The sequence below is a fragment of the Grampus griseus genome, assembly GCF_964374135.1.
Source record: "Grampus griseus genome assembly, chromosome: 6".
Classification (NCBI taxonomy): domain Eukaryota; kingdom Metazoa; phylum Chordata; class Mammalia; order Artiodactyla; family Delphinidae; genus Grampus; species Grampus griseus.
This window is the reverse complement of record NC_139000.1, coordinates 89,570,598-89,588,530: the sequence shown is the minus strand read 5'-3', so window position 1 is coordinate 89,588,530 and position 17,933 is coordinate 89,570,598. Positions and strand designations below refer to the sequence as shown.

The window sequence follows — 17,933 nt, the reverse complement described above, 5'->3', positions numbered from 1 at the left end:
AAGACACAGTCTGTCATTATGTAACTTAACAGTCAAGTAACAGCCATAAGCGACTTTAAGAACAGTAGCAGCATTAATTTGTAAATCTTAGCTGTTGTTCACTACTGACATGAGAGCTGTGTCATCTGTGGTGCTCTGCTGCTATTGAGCATGGCCTTGTGGCCAAGATAAATATTTCAAGAACTGGACCATTTGGCAGAGGAGGGTTTCTGGTCCCAATGACTTACGTTTTATTACCAAGGATCTGTGATGCACTAGCAAGTAAGGGGAAGCTAATTCAGCTGTGCGATTGGATGTTGGGAACTTGGTTTAGAAGAAGGAATCACTTTAGGAAATGCTTCCTGATTTTTCCACCAAAATAACCCTCATGACCAGGGAGAGGAAGAGTGACCCTCAGAAGGTGGTGGGCAGCTCACCTCAGTGAAACTTTGAATTACGTGTAGAAATGAAATTTAGACACTTCAGGTACTTGAAAGGAATAGATGGAATACAGAGAATATGGAGAGTGAGATTTTACTGTACAAAAGTCTCACTCTTTCTTTTTGAGCCCCAGGTTTACCCCATCTGTAGAGGTACTTGGTGGTGCCCATTCAGAATGCCTTTGAATGGGCTTGATTCTGAGCTTTCCGCATTGCTGGCTTAGGTTTTAATTTTCCTGGATCTGCCAGGTTAGTTCCACTTTTTTATGTAATATCTAGCTTATCCATCTGATTTTCAGCTTCTAAAATTAGGTTACTCTCATCTTTTTCTCTTTATCCTTGTAAAATTGTGCCCTTCTGAGGGAAGGGGCAATATAGGGGTAGATTAAGAGGTACAGACTATTAGATATAAAACAAGCTACGAGGATATATTATACAACATGGGGAATATAGCCAATATTTTATAATAACTGGAAATGGACTATAACCTTTAAAAATTGTGAATAACTATATTGTCCATGTGTAATGTATGTGTATTGTACAGCAACTATACTTCAGTTTTTAAAAAAAGAGAATTGTGGGGACTTCCCTGGTGGCGCATTGGTTAAGAATCTGCTTGCCAGTGCATGGAACATGGGTTCGAGCCCTGGTCCCGGAAGATCCCACATGCCGTGGAGCAGCTAAGTCCATGTGCCACAACTACTGAGCCTGTGCTTTAGAGCCCACGAGCCACAACTACTGAGCCCGCGTGCCACAACTACTGAAGCCCACTTGCCTAGAGCCCGCATGCCTCAACTACTGAGCCCATGTGCCGCAACTACTGAAGCCCGCACGTTCTAGCACTCACATGCCGCAACTACTGAGCCTGCGTGGTGCAACTACTGGAGCCTGCATGCCTAGAGCCCATGAACCGCAACAAGAGAAGCCACCACAATGAGAAGCCCTCGCACTGCAACGAAGAGTAGCCCCCACTCACCACAACTGTAGAAAGCCCATGCGCAGCAACAAAGACCCAACGCAGCCAAAAATAAATAAAATTAAAAGAAAAAAAGAAGCTCTATCAATTTCTTTTTAAAAAAACTAAATAAAAATTAAAAAAAGAGAATTGTGCTCATTTAAAAATACCTTCATTAGCAAAAGTAGATGGTAATAAAGTCAGAATAATGGTTCTCTCTTGAGGGGGACATAGTGTATAGCCTGGAAAGGGCATGAGGGAACGTTATGGGGTACTTTAAACTTTCTGTATCTTGATCTTAGTGGTGGTTACATGGGAAACACGTGTAAATATATACATATATATATATGTATATATATATATACACATATATATATATCATGATGTGTACTTAAGAATAGGGCATTTTATGCATTTGAGTATTCATGTTATACCTAAAAAAATACTTTTGCTGTCATTTTAGTAAAGTTTTGAGAGTTAACTGAGGTAAATACATGGATTTAATTTATTGTCTAACTAGGTCTAGATAATGTTGAAAAAATGAAAAATATCTAACAGTTATCATGATTCAAGTTTGTCTAGGGTCATACTAACATATTTCTGTTTCTTACCTTAATCTTTGGTATAATCAATAACTAGAAAGTACAAGTTGTCTTTAATCTTATTTTGCAAAGGCCATCAATTTGGTGCACATTCTTCCAGGTATTTTCGATGCAAATACACTCTCACACATATACCCACGTATATTATAGGTATCCACACAAAATTAAATAATAGATATTTAAAGGAAATTGTTATTTTCAAACAAAAATATTTATTTTTATGATTTACAGGTATAAAGAAAGTTCTGCAGAGACACAGATTATCAGGAAATTGCCACATGATTACGTTTCAACTTGAATTTCAACTTCTGGAAATCCAGGTAAATTAAGAATACATGTGGTAGATAACACAGATTCTGCTGCTATGAAATAAAAACTCCCACACCCCAGTCTTCAGCAGTGGCTGAGTTGAGGAGACGTTCTTGAGCTAGGGCCCCCTCGTAGCACATTTGTGCAAAGTGGTACCATTAAAAATAAATTTTAAGTATGAATACCCCAGCAACTGCATGCAGTAGGATTGTTGCTGAGAGCATAGTGCTTTATTGGAGGGCAGTTAGTAAGATATTCCTGGGCTTCCAGTGCAAGCCCCGAGGTCATGGAAACAGTCTTGGATGCCCTCAGTCATCAGCTGATATCTCAGTCATCTATTATCTATTAGTTATCTATTGCTGCTTAACATTTTCTCCCAAGTTTAACAGCTTAAACCAACAAAACACATTTATTATCTCACCATTTTCTGTGGTTCAGGTATTTGGGAGCAGCACAGTTGGTGTTCTTGCTCAGGGCCTCTCCTATAGTTGTGGCCATGTGGGATCACTACAATCTGAAGACTGCTCAGGGCTGGAGGGTTAGACTTCAAGGTGGTTCACGGTTATGCCAGCAAGTTATACAGGATTGCTGAGACACAACATAGGAGGAAGATACTCTTGGTAGGATTTTCACATAAAATCAGAAAGCAGACAGAATATTAATGTGCAGCCCCTGGCCAGGATAGGGCAGAACAAGACTCAGACATCTTCAAAGTCTGGCTCCAAGAAGAATGGGATCCAGGCATAATTTTGAGAAATGATCAATCCTGGGCACATGCTTTGATAGCAGAAGGCAATTTCAACCCGTTGGTTTTATGAGTTTGGGCCTACAGGGAGTATGTGTAGAGGAGAGGAACAGGGAAGGGCAGGCACACTGCCTTGGCCTCAGTTCGTCAGAAAACTAAAGTGGATGTAGACCAGTTGTCACAACCAAGTCATAGGGATCTGCTGCTTGCTTGCATTCACAGTCATGTGCCTGGGTTCCTCATGCTTATCCTCAGCCACAGAAACAGCCTCAAGTTGTCCCTTTTTGTATGCAACGGGAGTTGATGTCACATATCAGAAACTGTCCCCAACTAGTCAAGAGTAACTGGGTCCAGGTATCTGGGCCAGAGGTTTTGCTTCTTGAGAACTCTTTGCAGTCTATGTCCGTGGTTGTCACCACAGACCCCGGCAGGCTGAGAACTGACTGAGGGATATCTAGGCCTCTCATCTGATGGCAGAGTTTCCAGCTTGCTCCCACCTCAGAGTATCCCCGTTTAGTCTGTCAAAGTGACCAAGAACATCCACATCCAACCGGATGCCAAAGCCGGTTGAGTAGGATGTCATGGACATGGGTGATGAGTGTCCCTAGGGAAGGTAAACTGATCCCAGGTTGGCACCAGGCCTTAGAGCCATGCAGAGTCACCAAGATGATATTGTAGTTCTGTATGACCTCAAACATCGTCTGCTGAAGACTAAAACAGAATATGGACCCAAATGGGTTGATCTCGTTTAGGATGAAAAGCCCATGCCAGGACTCCAGACTTCTCCTTTGTGTGGCCCAGAAATTCCTGGATGTTGTCTCGTTGCATAAGGCTGCATAGTTGGACAACTGCCTTTTCTTTCTTTATGGCTAATGTGATCCTAAGCTCAGAGTGGTGAGATACCAAATGCTTACCTGCATTCTGCCCTCCATTAATGGCCAGGCCTATAATCTGTGTCGGGTTGGCAGAGTCAGAGGTTTGAGGTCTAGTTCCATGTCTGAGAACATCTGCACTATCACTGTATACATTGTCCAGGAAACTGCTCAGGGTCATCCTAGTAGCCTTGGGGTCCTACAGACTTTTTCTGCTGTTGGCATTCACCTTTTTTATAGTCACTTCCTGACTTACCTGGAGAGAAGTTAGACTGCTAGCAAAATTAGGCTTATCCTTGGGAGGATGTCCACAAGTCCAACAGAGAAAAGAAAGACCATCCTCTGAAGTTGAGGTGAACGAGCTGCTCAGTGGAGCTATACATTCCAGGATAGGTTGTGGCCAGATTGATTAGTGTGCTCATTAGTGGGACTTTGGCCTGAGAGATAAAATAGCCTGGAATATTTTAATTTCATTTTGTTGAAGTTCCATACTCTGGTCACCTTAAGCCTCTGAAGAAAAGCATCAAGTGGTAATTTGATCACATCATGAGTTAGATCAAGGATGAGGTTTCAGTTTGGGGGCATTTTTTATAATGCGACGTGCTTCTTAAGAATGGCTATTACCTGACCAGAGGCATTCCCAGCATGAACTGGCACTGGGCCCCTGCAGCTCCCATAGTAGCTTAGCTTGATGGTCCTGGGTGGCCACCATGAAGCCACATAGACAGGACCAGAGCCATGTGGGCCCTACCATACAGGACCTGCTACCCCTGCTGTAGTGGCTATGCTCCCTACCTCCTACCAGGCAGTAGTGGCACCAGCCCAGACCTCACCTTTTAAGCTAATATTCTGATCCTCATACCACCAAAGCATGATTGAAAACTTTGTAACCATTTAGTATTGGCCTAAAGTTATACTGTTAGCTCACATGTTGAATGAATTAGAATTAGTTGAGCTGCACATAACAGAAAACTTAAAAATAAGGAAGGTTCAAAGTACTAGTTTATTTCTCTATTGCTTAAACAAAATTGCAGGATATGTTTTCAAGGGCTAGTATGGTGGTTTCATGATCATCAGGCTCTGCCATCACCCATGTGACTTCCAAATCATAGTGCAGTTATCACTTTAGCATTTCAGACATCGGGAAAGGGCTGGGCAAACCAGGGCTCACCTTTTCCATTGAAGGACACTTCTCAGAAGTTGTAACACCCATCGTTTTCACCTACATTCTAATGGCCAATAAATTAGTGCAAGGGAGGCTGGAAATTTAGCCTTCATTATGCATGGCCACGTAGCCAGTGAAAAAATCGGAGCAAGAAAGAAGTACAAATATTGGGGACTACCAGCAGTTTCTGTCCCACATGCTTTAGGGGATGCAGGAAAAAAATATATAAGGAGAGGAACAATTTATATTCTTTGAAAGACATAGAACACAGTAATTGCTGAATCTCTAAAGGGACATAAGTTGTCATTATATACATTTCAAAGTATGTAGATGCTTTTCAACTGCTTGGTTTTACCTAATTTGCTACAAAAAGAGCATGCTGTCCCAGGCTATGTTAAGAACACTCCCTTTCTCTCTGCACCTTTCCAGTTTTATGATTTTTATTATTTATTGGTAAACCCTCAGATGTTCTAGACCTACTTGGGTAAGTATATTTTTAGAACTATATCTCTAATGGAATTGCCAGGTTAAAGGAGATTTACATGTAAATTCTGATTGATAGTACCAAACTGCCTTCTAAAATAATTTTACCGTTTTACGTGTTGAGCAGATTTTTATAGTTGAGACTGATAGAAAAAAAACAGTCATAAATAAATAGCAACCTTCTGTGTTCTAAAACACTTTTTAAAACAAAATTTCCACTAGAGGGAGACATTTAACTATCAGAAAATTAAAAAGTAACCTAAACAATAAAATTATCTTACTTGTAGAATATTGTTATAATAAAATCATGATAGTACAATGTTAGAAACCAAAGTGACCTAAAATCATATTAATAGAATGCTGGGACCAAAAGTGACCTTATAGATTATCTAGGTCAACCCTCTTATAGGGAAATACACCCAGAATGTTTGAATGATTACCCATGTTGGCACAGCTATTATTGTCAGATGCAGTTGGAGCATATAACTCTTTTCCCCAGATTTACCCTCTGGTGTTGTTAGTGCTAATGTACTGTTTGTGAGGAGTTGCAAGAACATTATAATTAACATGTGTCAGCATTCACAGTCCATGCAGCATAATAAGTCAAATGGGTGGCAGTTTCTGGGGGAAGTGACAGTTGAGTATATTTTCATAACTGCTCTCCCTGAAATGCAATGAAATGAAAAAAAAGATTCAAAAATAGGGAAAATTTTAAATTAAAAGAATATTTGGTCCTGGCACAACTTCAACTACTGGGAGCTATAAAAAATAAAATTGGCAGCTTGGATAATCATAAAGGTTTGAGAGACAACCAAGAACTAGGGCAGGGTTGAACAGTAAGGTTCATCTACACAAGGCCAGCCCTTCAAGACTGGAGAGGTGACTGTTTCATGTAATGCATAGAAACCAACATAGATAATCAAGTAAAACGAAGAAACAGAGGAATATGTGTGAAACAAGAAAGAACAAGATTAAACCTCAGGAAAAATCCTTAACGAAACAGAGATAAGTAATTTACCTGATAAAGAGTTCAAAGTAATGGTCATAAAGATGCTAGCCAAACTCAGGAGAAGAATGGATGAACACATGGAGAACTTCAACAAAATATGGAAAATATAAGAAAGTTCCAAACAGAAGTCCCCAAGCTAAAGAGTACAATAACTGAACTGAAAAATACATTGGAGATTTTAATAGCAGACAGCATGAGACAGAAGAAAAGATCAGTGAACTCAAAGACAGGGCACAGGAACTCACCAAATCAAAGCAGCAAAAACGAAAAAGAATGAAAAAAAAGTGAAGATAGCTTAAGGGATTTATGGGACAACATGAAGTGTGCTAACATTCACATTACAAGGAGTTCCAGAAGGAGAAGAGAAAGGGTCTGAAAACATACTTGAAGAAGTAATGGTGGAAAACTTCCCTAAACTGTGAAAACAGTTCTCCAGATCCAGGAACCCCAGAGAGTTCCAAATAAGAGGAACCGCAAAAACCCCACACCGACACATTAAAATTAAAATACCAAAATTTGAAAACAAGGAGAGACTCTTAAAAGCAGCAAGACAAAAACAATTGTTATGTACAAGGGAACACCCTAAAGACCTTAAGCAGATTTTTCTGGGGAAACTTTGCAGGTCAGATGAGAGTGGCATAAGTATTCAAAGGGCTGAAAGAAAAAAATTTCCAACCAAGAATTATCAACCTGGCAAAGTTATCATTCAGAATCGAAGAAGAGGTAAAAGAATTTTGCAGATAAGCAAAAGCTAAAGGAGTTCATCACCACTAAATCAGCCTTAAAAGAAATGTTAAAGGGATTTCTTTAAGCTGAAAAGAAATGGCACTAATTAGTAACAGGAAAACATGAAAGTATAAATCTCACTGGTAAATGTAAATATGTAGTATAGGTAGTGAATTCATCACTTATAAAGCTAATACATAGGTTAAAAGACAAAAATAGTAAAAACAACTAACTACAATAATTATTTAAGGGATATACATGATAAAAATATGTAAAATGTAAAATCAAGAACATAAAACATTGAGGGGGAGAGTAAACATGTAGAGCTTTGGAATGTGTTTAAGTTGTTATCAACTTAAAAGAGACTGTTGTAAATGTAAGTTGTTATTTGTAAGCCTCATGGTAACCATAAAGCCAAAACCTATAGTAGATACACAAAAGATAATGAGAAAGGAATATTAGCATACCACTAAAGAAGGTCATTTAACCACAAAGGAAGAAAGCAAGAGAAGAACAGAGAAACTACAAAACACTAGAAAATAATGAACAAAGTGGCATTAAGTACATACCTATCAATAATTACTTTAAATGTAAATGGACTAAATTCTCCCATCAAAAGAAATAGAGTAGATAAATAAATAAAAAACAAGACCCCTCTGTACACTGCCTACAAGAGACTCACTTCAGGTATAAGGACACACACAGACTGAAAGTGAAGGGGTAGAAAAATATATTCCATGCAAATGAAAACCAGAAGAAATCTGTGGTAGGTATACTTATATCAGACAAAATTAACTTTTAAAAAAGGCGATAATAAGGGACAGGAGGGCACTACATAATGATAAAGGGGTCAATTCAACAAGAGGATATAAGATTTATAAATATTTATGCACCCAGCAGAGGAGCACCTACATATATAAAGCAGATATTGACAGACCTAAAGGAGAAACTGACAGCAATATAATAATAATAGGGGACCTTAAATTGATCACACATCAATGGATAGATCATCCAGGGAGAAAATCAATAAGGAAACATTGACCTTAAAGAACACGTTAGACCAGGTTGACTTAACAGATGTATATAGAACATTCCTTCCAAAAGCAACAGCATACACATTCTTTTCAGGTATATATGGAACATTCTCCAGGATAGAACATATATTCTTTTTTTTTTTTTTGCGGTACGCGGGCCTCTCACTATTGTGGCCTCTCCCATTGCTGCTGAGCACAGGCTCCGGACGCGCAGGCTCAGCGGCCATGGCTCACGGGCCCAGCCGCTCCGCGGCACGTGGGACCTTCCCGGACCGGGGCACGAACCCATGTCCCCTGCATCGGCAGGCGGACTCTCAACCACTGCACCACCAGGGAAGCCCCATATATTCTTATATGTTATAAGTCTTAAATATAAGAAGGTTGAAATGATGTCAAGCATCTTTTCCAACCGCAGTGGTATGGCTAGAAATCAATTACAAGAAGAATACTGGAAATTTCACAAATATGTGGAGATTAAAAACATGCTACTGAACAACCAATGGGTCAAAAAACAAATGGAAGCAAAATAAAGAAATACCTTGAGGCTAATGAAAATGGAAATACAACATACCAAAACTTATGAACTGCAGTAAAAGCAGTTCTGAAAGGGAAGACCATGGCAATATACGCCTATCTAAAGAAACAAGAAAAATCTCAAAACACTTAACTTGATACCTCAAGGAACTGAGGTATAAAGATAAAGAAGAACAAATGAAGCCCAAAGTTACCAGAAGGAAGGGAATAACATAGATCAGAGGGAATTCCCTGGTGTTCCAGTGGTTGGGACTCTGTGCTATCACTGCCGAGGGCCTGGGTTTGATCCCTGGTTGGGGAACTAAGATCCTGCAAGCCACTTGGTGGGGCCAAAAACAAACAAACAAAGCAAAGCAAACAAAAAAACCTATGAACATAAATCAGAACAGAAACAAATGAAATAGAGACTAAAAAGACGTTAGAAAAGATCAATGAAACTAAGAGCAGATTCTTTGAAAGGATAATCAAAATAGATAAATCTTTAGCTAGACTCACCAAGAAAAAAAAAAGACTCAAATAAAATCAGAAATGAAAGATGAGTCATTACAACTGCTACCACAGGAATACAAAGGATCATAAGAGACTACTGTGAACAATTATGCACCAACAAATGGATAAACTCCTAAAAGCAACCTTCCAAGACTGAATCAGGAAGAAATAGAAAATCTGAACAGGCCAGTTACTAATAGGGAGATTGAATCAGTAATTTAAAACCTCCCAACTAAAATCCAGGACCAGATGGCTTCACTGATGACTGCTACCAAACATATAAAGAGGAATTAATACCAGTGCGTCTCAAACTCTTCCAAAAAGAGGAGGAACACTTCTGAACTTACTTTAGAAAGCCAACTTACTCTGATACCCCAAATAGACAAGGGCACAGAAAAGAAAATTATAAGCCAATATCCCTGGTGAACATAGATGTAAAAATCTTCAACAAAATATTAGCAAACTAAATTCAGCAATACATGAAAAGGATCATTCACAATGATCAAGTGGAACTTATTCCAGAGATGCAAGGATGGTTCAACATTTGCAAATCAATCGATGTGCTACACCACATGAACAAAAAAGAAGGATAAAACATCATATGATTATCTCAATAAATGCAGAAAAAGCATTTGATAAAATTCAGCAACAATTTATGGTAATAACTTCAACAAAGTGGGTATAGAAGAGCTTTTGCACAGAAAAGGAAACCATAAACAAGATGAAAAGACAACCCTCAGAATGGGAGAAAATATTTGCAACCAAAGCAACTGACAAAGGACTAACCTCCAAAATATACAAGCACCTCATGTAGCTCAATATCAAAAAAACAAACAACCCAATCCAAAAATGGGCAGAAGTCCTAAATAGACATTCCTCCAAAGAAGATATACAGATTGCCAACAAACACATGAAAGGTTGCTCAACATCACTAATTATAAGAGAAATGCAAATCAAAACTACCATGAGGTATCACCTCACACCGGTCAGAATGGCCATCATCAAAAAATCTACAAACAATAAATGCTGGAGAGGGTGTGGAGAAAAGGGAACCCTCTTGCACTGTTGGTGGGAATGTAAATCAATACACCCACTATGGAGAACAGTATGGAGGTTCCTTTAAAGACTAAAAATAGAACTACTGTATGACCCAGCAATCCCACTACTGGGTATATACCCTGAGAAAACCATAATTCCGAGAGAGACATGTACCACAATGTTCACTGCAGCACTGTTTACAATAGCCAGGACATGGAAGCAACCTAAATGTCCATTGACAGATGGATGGACTATTACTCAGCCATAAAAAGAAACGAAACTGAGTTATTTGTAGTGAGGTGGGTGGACCTAGAGTCTGTCATACAGAGTGAAGTAAGTCAGAAAGAGAAAAATACCGTATGCTAACACATATATATGGAATCTAAAAAAAAAAAAAAAAAAGGTTCTGACGAACCTAGGGGCAGAACAGGAATAAAGACTCAGACATAGAGAATGGACTTGAGGACATGGGGAGGGAGAAGGGTAAGTTGGGACGAAGTGAGAGAGTGGCACTGACATATATACACTACCAAATGTAAAATAGATAGCTAGTGGGAAGCAGCCGCATAGCACAGGGAGATCAGCTTGATGCTTTGTGACCACCTAGAGGGGTGGGATAGGGAGGGTGGGAGGGAGACACAAGAGGGAGGGGATATGGGGATATATGTATATGTATAGCTGATTCACTTTGCTATACAGCAGGAACTAACACAACATTGTAAAGCAATTATACTCCAATAAAGATGTTTAAAAAATTAAAATAAATAAATAAACTAGATAGCTAATGGGAAGCAGCCACATAGCACAGGGAGATCAGCTCCATGCCTTGAGACCACCTAGAGGGGTGGGATAGGGAGGGTGGGAGGGAGATGTAAGAGGGAGGAGATATGAGGTTATATGTATACGTATAGCTGATTCACTTTGTTATACAGCAGAAACTAACACAACATTGTAAAACAATTATACTCCAATAAAGATGTTAGAAAAAGATAAAAGTTATTATAAAATGTTTAAAAAAGTGGGTATGGAGGGAATATACCTCAAAATAATAAAGGACATGTATGATGAGCTCACATCTAACTTCATACTCAATAGTGAAAAGCTGAAAGCTTTTCCTGTAATATCTAGAATAAGACAAAGGATGCCCTCTCTTACCGTGTTTATCCAACACAGTATTGGAAGTTTTGGCCAGATCAGTTAGATTAAAAAAAAGAAATAAAAGGCATCCAAATTGGAAAGAAAGAAGTCATACTGTCACTATTCATAGATGACATGTTATTATTTATAGAAAACCCTAAAGGCTCCACCAAAAAAAAAAAAAAGAACCAGAAAAACTATTAGAACAAATGAACTAATTCAGTTAAGTTGTAGAATACAAAATCAATAAATCTGTTGCATTTCTATACCCTAATAATGAACTATCAGAGAAATTAAGAAAACAATTTCATTTACAATAGCATCAAAAAGAATAAAATACCTACAAATAAGTTTAACCAAGGAGGTGAAAGGGCTGTGCACTGAAAAGTCTGACATTGATGAAAGAAGTTTATAACACAAATAAGTAGAAAGATACTCCATGCTCATAGATAGGAAGAATTAATATTGTTAAAATGTCCATACTGATGAAAGTTATCTACAGATTCAGTGCAATCCCTACCAAAATTCCAACGATGTTTTTCACAGAAATAGAAGAAACTCTTAAAATTTGTTTGGAACCACAAAAGGTCCCAAATAGCCAATGCAATCTTTTTTTTATTAAATAAATTTATTTATTTATTTTTGGCTGCATTGGGTCTTCGTTGCTGCATGCGGGCTTTCTCTAGTTGCGGTGAGCAGGGGCTACTCTTCATTGTGGTGTGCAGTCTTCTTATTGCGGTGGCTTCTCTTGTTGTGGAGCATGGGCTCTAGGCGTGTGGGCTTCAGTAGTTGTGGCTTGTGGTCTCTAGAGAGAAGGCTCAGTAGTTGTAGCGCATGGGCTTAGTTGCTCCACGGCATGTTGGATATTCCTGGACCAGGGATTGAACTCGTGTCCCCTGCATTGGCAGGCGGATTCGTTTTTATTTTTTAATTTTATAAATTTATTTATTTATTTATTTTTGGCTGCGTTGGGTCTTTGTTGTTGTGTGCAGACTTTCTCTAGTTGTGGCGAGCAGGGGCTACTCTTTGTTGTGGTGCGCAGGCTTCTCATTGCGGTGGCTTCTCTTGTTGCAGAGCACAGGCTCTAGGCGCACAGGCTTCAGTAGTTGTGGCATGCGGGCTCAGTAGTTGTGGCTTGCGGGCTGTAGAGCGCAGACTCAGTAGCTGTGGTGCACGGGCTTATTTGCTCCGCGGCATGTGGGATCTTCCCGGACCAGGGCTCGAACCCGTTGTCCCCTGCATTTGCAGGCGGTTTCTTAACCACTGTGCCATCAGGGAAGTCCCTGGCAGGCGGATTCTTAACCACTGTGCCACCAAGTCCCTCCTAAGCAATCTTGAGAAAGAAGAGTAAACCTGGAGCTATTACGCACCTTGATTTCAAACTACATTACAAAACTATAGTGGTCTAAACAATATTGTGTTGGCATAAAATGGATACATATGTCAATGGAACAGAATAGAGAACCGAAGAAATAAACCCGTGCATATACGGTCAATTAATTTATGTCAAAATAGCCAAGATTATAGAAAGGGGAAAGGATAGTCTCTTCCATAAATGGTGTTGGGAAAACTGGATAGCCACATGCAAAAGGATGAAACTGGACCACTCTTACATCATACATAAAACCTAACTCAAAATGGATTAAAGATTTGAATGTAAGACCTGAGACCATAAGACTCCTAGAAAAAACATAGGTGGTAAGCCCCTTGACATCATTCTGGTGATGATTTTTTGGATTTGACACTAAAGGCAAAAATAAACAAGTAGCTACATGAACCTAAAAAGTTTCTGCACAGCAAAGGAAACCATCAACAAAATTACAAGGCTGAATGGGAGAAAATATTTGCAAGTCATGTCTGATAAGGTGTTAATATCCAAAACATGTAAAGAACTCATAAAACTCAATAGTGCAAAAAACAGTCTGATTAAAAATGGGCAGAGGATTTGATTAGACATTTTTCCAGAGAAGACAAACAGAAGACCAGCAGGTACATGCAAAGGTGTTCAACATTACACTATTCATCAAGGAAATGTAAATCAAAACCACAATTAGCTATAACCTCACACTGGTTAGAATGTGTAATGTAAATAATACAAGAAATAACAAGTGTTGGTGAGGATGTAGGGAAATGGGAATTCTTGTGCACTGTTGGTTGCAATGTAAATTGGTGCAGCCACTATGGAAAACAATATGGAGGCTCCTCAGAAAGTTAAAATATAACTGTTACATGATCCAGCAATTCTTCTGCGTATTTTATTCAAAGGAAACAAAAACACTAACTCAAAAAGATACATGCACCCCCATGTTTATTGCAGCATTATTTACAATAACCAAGACAGGGAAACAAATTTAGTGTCCATCGATGGACGAATGGATAAAGAAAATGTGGTCTGTATATAAAATGGAATATTATTCAGCCATAAAATGAATGAAATCTTGCCATTTGTGACAACATGGATGGACCTTGAGGGCATTATGCTAAGTGAACTCAGACAGAGAAAGACAAGTACTGTATGATCTCACTTATATATGGAATCTAGGAAACAGCATAAACAAAAAGAAGAGCAAGCTTATAGATGTAGAGGATAGATTGGTGGTTGCCAGGGGAGGGGGTTGGGGGAAATGGGTGACGGTGGTCAAAAGGTACAGACCTCCAGTTAGAAAATAAATTAGTCATGGGGATCTAATGTACAGTATGGCAACTATAGTTAATAATACTTTATTGCATTTTTTAAAGTTGCTAAGAAAGTAAATCTTCAAATCATCACAAAGAAACAATTTTTGTAATTATGTGTGGTGTTGAATATTGACTGTGTGATCATTTCACAATATATACAAATATGTAATCATGATTTTGTACATCTGAAACTAATACAGTGTTATATGTCAATTATATCTCAAAAAAATTTTTTTAAAAAGAATACAATCCGAAAAAAAGAAAAAAGAATACAGTCCCATATCATAGTCTCCAGAGAAAATTTACCTGATGTGATGACATTCAAACCCAAATGAAAGAAAACACTGAAATCTGATGTAGGGTATTTTGTGAAATTACAGGACCCTTTTCTTGAATGTCTTTACCCCAAATCCTTAAGTTGTAGAGAAGAATGAGAAATGCGGGCTTAAATTGACTGTGGTAGAAAGGAATGTGCTGCTGAGACTCATGCAGGGTCTTTGAGGTCAGGTTGTTTACAAGGTCCTTCCCTTGTTTGCCAACTGGGGTGGGTTGACCTCGTTAGCAGTATGACTGGCAAGGAGAGAGATGGAGAAAAAATATATTGAAGAATTCACAACACACCAAAAATAAATGAATGAATGAATGAATAAAAAATGGAGGGGCCAGTAAATCATAGGCTTTATGCTGACAGGGTACTTTGCCTATTCTAATGGGTATAAGGCCAAAATCCAAAACACTTACACATACTCAAACAAAAGACAAGGCATTTCTCTGAGATTTTTTTTCTTTTCCCCTTTTTTTTTTTGTTATAACAGCTCTATTGAGATGTAGTTCACATACCATATAATTCATCCATTAAAAGTATACATTCAGCAGTTTTTAATTTATTCAGCTTTGTGCAACCATCACCACATCAATTTTAGAACTTTTTTATCACCTCAAGGAGAAACCCCATGCTCTTTATCACCCCTCATTTGCCTTTCTTCTGCCCAGACCTGACTTATCTATCTTCTATCTCTATGGATTTGCCTATTCTTGGCATTTCATAGAAATGGAATCATATAATTTGTATGATTACAAATTTTTTGACTGGTTTCTTTCACTTAGCACAATGTTTTCAGGGTTCATTCATGTTGTAGCATATATCATTACTTCATTCTTTAAAAAATTTTTTTTTGGCTGCATCGTGAGGATCTATCACATTTTGTTTATTCATTTGTCAGCTGAGAAACATTTCGCTTGTTTTCACCTTTTGGCTGTTATGGATAACATTTCTGAAGATATTCATGTATAAGTTTTTAAGTGGACGTTATGTTTTCATTTTTCTTATATAAATCTAGGTAGAGAATTACTGGGTCAGATGGAAGTACCAGATTATGATTAGTATGTTGAGCATCTTTTCATAAGCTTATTGGCCATTTGTATATCATCTTTGGTGAAATGTCTGTTGAGATCCATTGCCCAGTTTTTAATTGGGTTATTTGTCTTTTCATTATTGAGTTGTAAGAATGTTCTGGAATTTGTTGTGTTTTTGTTTTGGTTTGGTTTGGTTTGGTTTTTTTTTTTGCGGTACGCGGGCCTCTCACTGTTGTGGCCTCTCCCATTGCGGAGCACAGGCTCCGGACGTTCAGGCTCTGCGGCCGTGGCTCACAGGCCCAGCCGCTCCACAGCATGTGGGATCTTCCCGCACCGGGGCACGAACCCGCGTCCCCTGCATCGGCAGGCGGACTCTCAACCACTGTGCCACCAGGGAAGCCCTGGAATTTTTTTTTGATGAGATATGGTGGTAGATGCCCACAAACAGTCTACTTTGACTACAGCTGCTCCTAACAATTCCCACTATATTCTTGAGCAGCGGAAAAAACTAAACAGTGATTATAAGCCATTAATATCCATTTCTCCAGCAGCTGAAAATACAGAAAGACAAGTCAGATATTACCCAGACAAATGGTAAACAGTCAAGCATTATCTACTCACTCTATATCCTTAGGAAATAGAAGAAATTGCTAGATCTACTCCTGTTAACAAAAAAGATCCACAGAGTACAGAACACAAAAATGGTGCAGAATTTGTTAGTCATCATTTAGAAACCTTGCCATGAAAGGAATTCGAAAATGTAGATAAATTCTCTTTGAAATAATTAATCCAGGAAATAAAAGAACATGCTATATTATAACTGCACTCTCAAATGAAAGCATTCAAAGAAAATTGAATAAGAGGGAAAGAGAGCTGGGAGAAAGAAAGGAAGAATAAAATGATTATAGTGCTGAAAAATAAATTAGAAGTAGTTAGGAGTAGAATATGGAGGATAGGCTTGAGAAAAATCACCTACAAGTGCAATTGAAAAGAAGAAAAATCTGGAAGACAATGAAGATTCATATGATTTTTCCAAAAACAAGAAAAAATGAAAGAGAAATTATAGGTAAATATATAATAGAAGAAAATTTACTAGAGTAAAGGAGAAAACCTGGATTTTGCAGATCAAAGTATTTAACAGTTTATTTAACAATCCCCATTATTGAATATAGACTTGTTTTTGGCTTTTTGTAATAAGAAGCTGTTAGCCTTTGTCTTCATTTCTTTATGATATATTCATAGAATTCAAATTGCTGAGACAGAGAATATAAACATTTTAAGTTATGCATTGTCAAAACAATGTTATAGGTAAAAGTGTCATCTCATTGTGTTAATTTACATTTATCTTATTACTTGTCAGAGCAAACATTTTTTTTCCATGTAACTTGTCTTTTACCTCTGAGTTTTTAGTGCATGTTATGTGCCTTTTTCTTTTAAGTTTTCATATCTCCTTGTCATTTTTATAGTACAAATTTTCCTGTTTATTTCTTTTCTTTTAGTTATAAAGCCATTTTATATCGATAGTTTGTGTTTTTATGTAATCATATTTGCTTTTTTGTTGTTATTGTTTGCTTAGAAAGTTCTTTCTTACTCAGTAATCAGTTACATGTCTATATTCCCTCCTAATACTTTATGATTTCAGTGTTAACATTTAAGTAAGTAATTCACTTGGAGTTCATTTTGGTTTTTGGTATGGAGTGAGGATCTGATTTCACTCTTTTAAGAAGTAACCCATTTGCACAGCAAAGGAAACCATAAACAAAACAAAAAGACAACCCAGAGAATGGGAGAAAATATTTGCTAACGAACCGACTGACGAGGGATTAATCTCCAAAATGTACAAACAGCTCAAGCAGCTCAATATCAAAAAACAAACAACCCAATCAAAAAATGGCCAGAAGATCTAAATAGACATTTCTCCAAAGACAACATACAGATGGCCAAGAGGCACATGAAAAGATGCTCAACGTCACTATTAGAGAAATGCAAATCAAAACTATTTAGATATCACCTCACATCAGTCAGAATGGCAATCATCAAAAAATCTACAAACAATAAATGCTGGAGAGGGTGTGGAGAAAAGGGAAACCTCCTACACTGTTGGTGGGAATATAAATTGGTACAACCATTATGGAGAACAGTTTGGAGGTTTCTTAAAAAACTAAAAATAGAGCTACCATATGATCCAACAATCCCACTCCTGGTTATATATCTGGAGGAAACCATAATTCAAAAAGATATATGTACCCCAGTGTTCATTGCAGCACTATTTACAATAGCCAGGACATGGAAGCAACCTAAATGTCCATCAACAGAGGAATGGATAAAGATGTGGTATGTATATACAATGGAATATTACTCAGCCATAAAAAAAGAATGAA

At 38.0% G+C, this 17,933-nt stretch overlaps 1 protein-coding gene across 2 annotated transcripts in view; it reads left to right on the top strand.

Annotated features, from left to right (window-relative positions):
• Positions 1 to 17,933, top strand: part of CENPP (centromere protein P) — a gene marked incomplete at its 5' end in the record, with an annotated part of 225,545 nt that overhangs the window by 18,444 nt on the left and 189,168 nt on the right. For both annotated transcript variants that reach the window (XM_082655946.1, XM_082655945.1), the window contains one exon: positions 2,208 to 2,296. In XM_082655946.1, the coding sequence (XP_082512072.1) occupies positions 2,208 to 2,296 (89 nt within the window). The remainder of the gene's footprint in view (positions 1 to 2,207; positions 2,297 to 17,933) is intronic.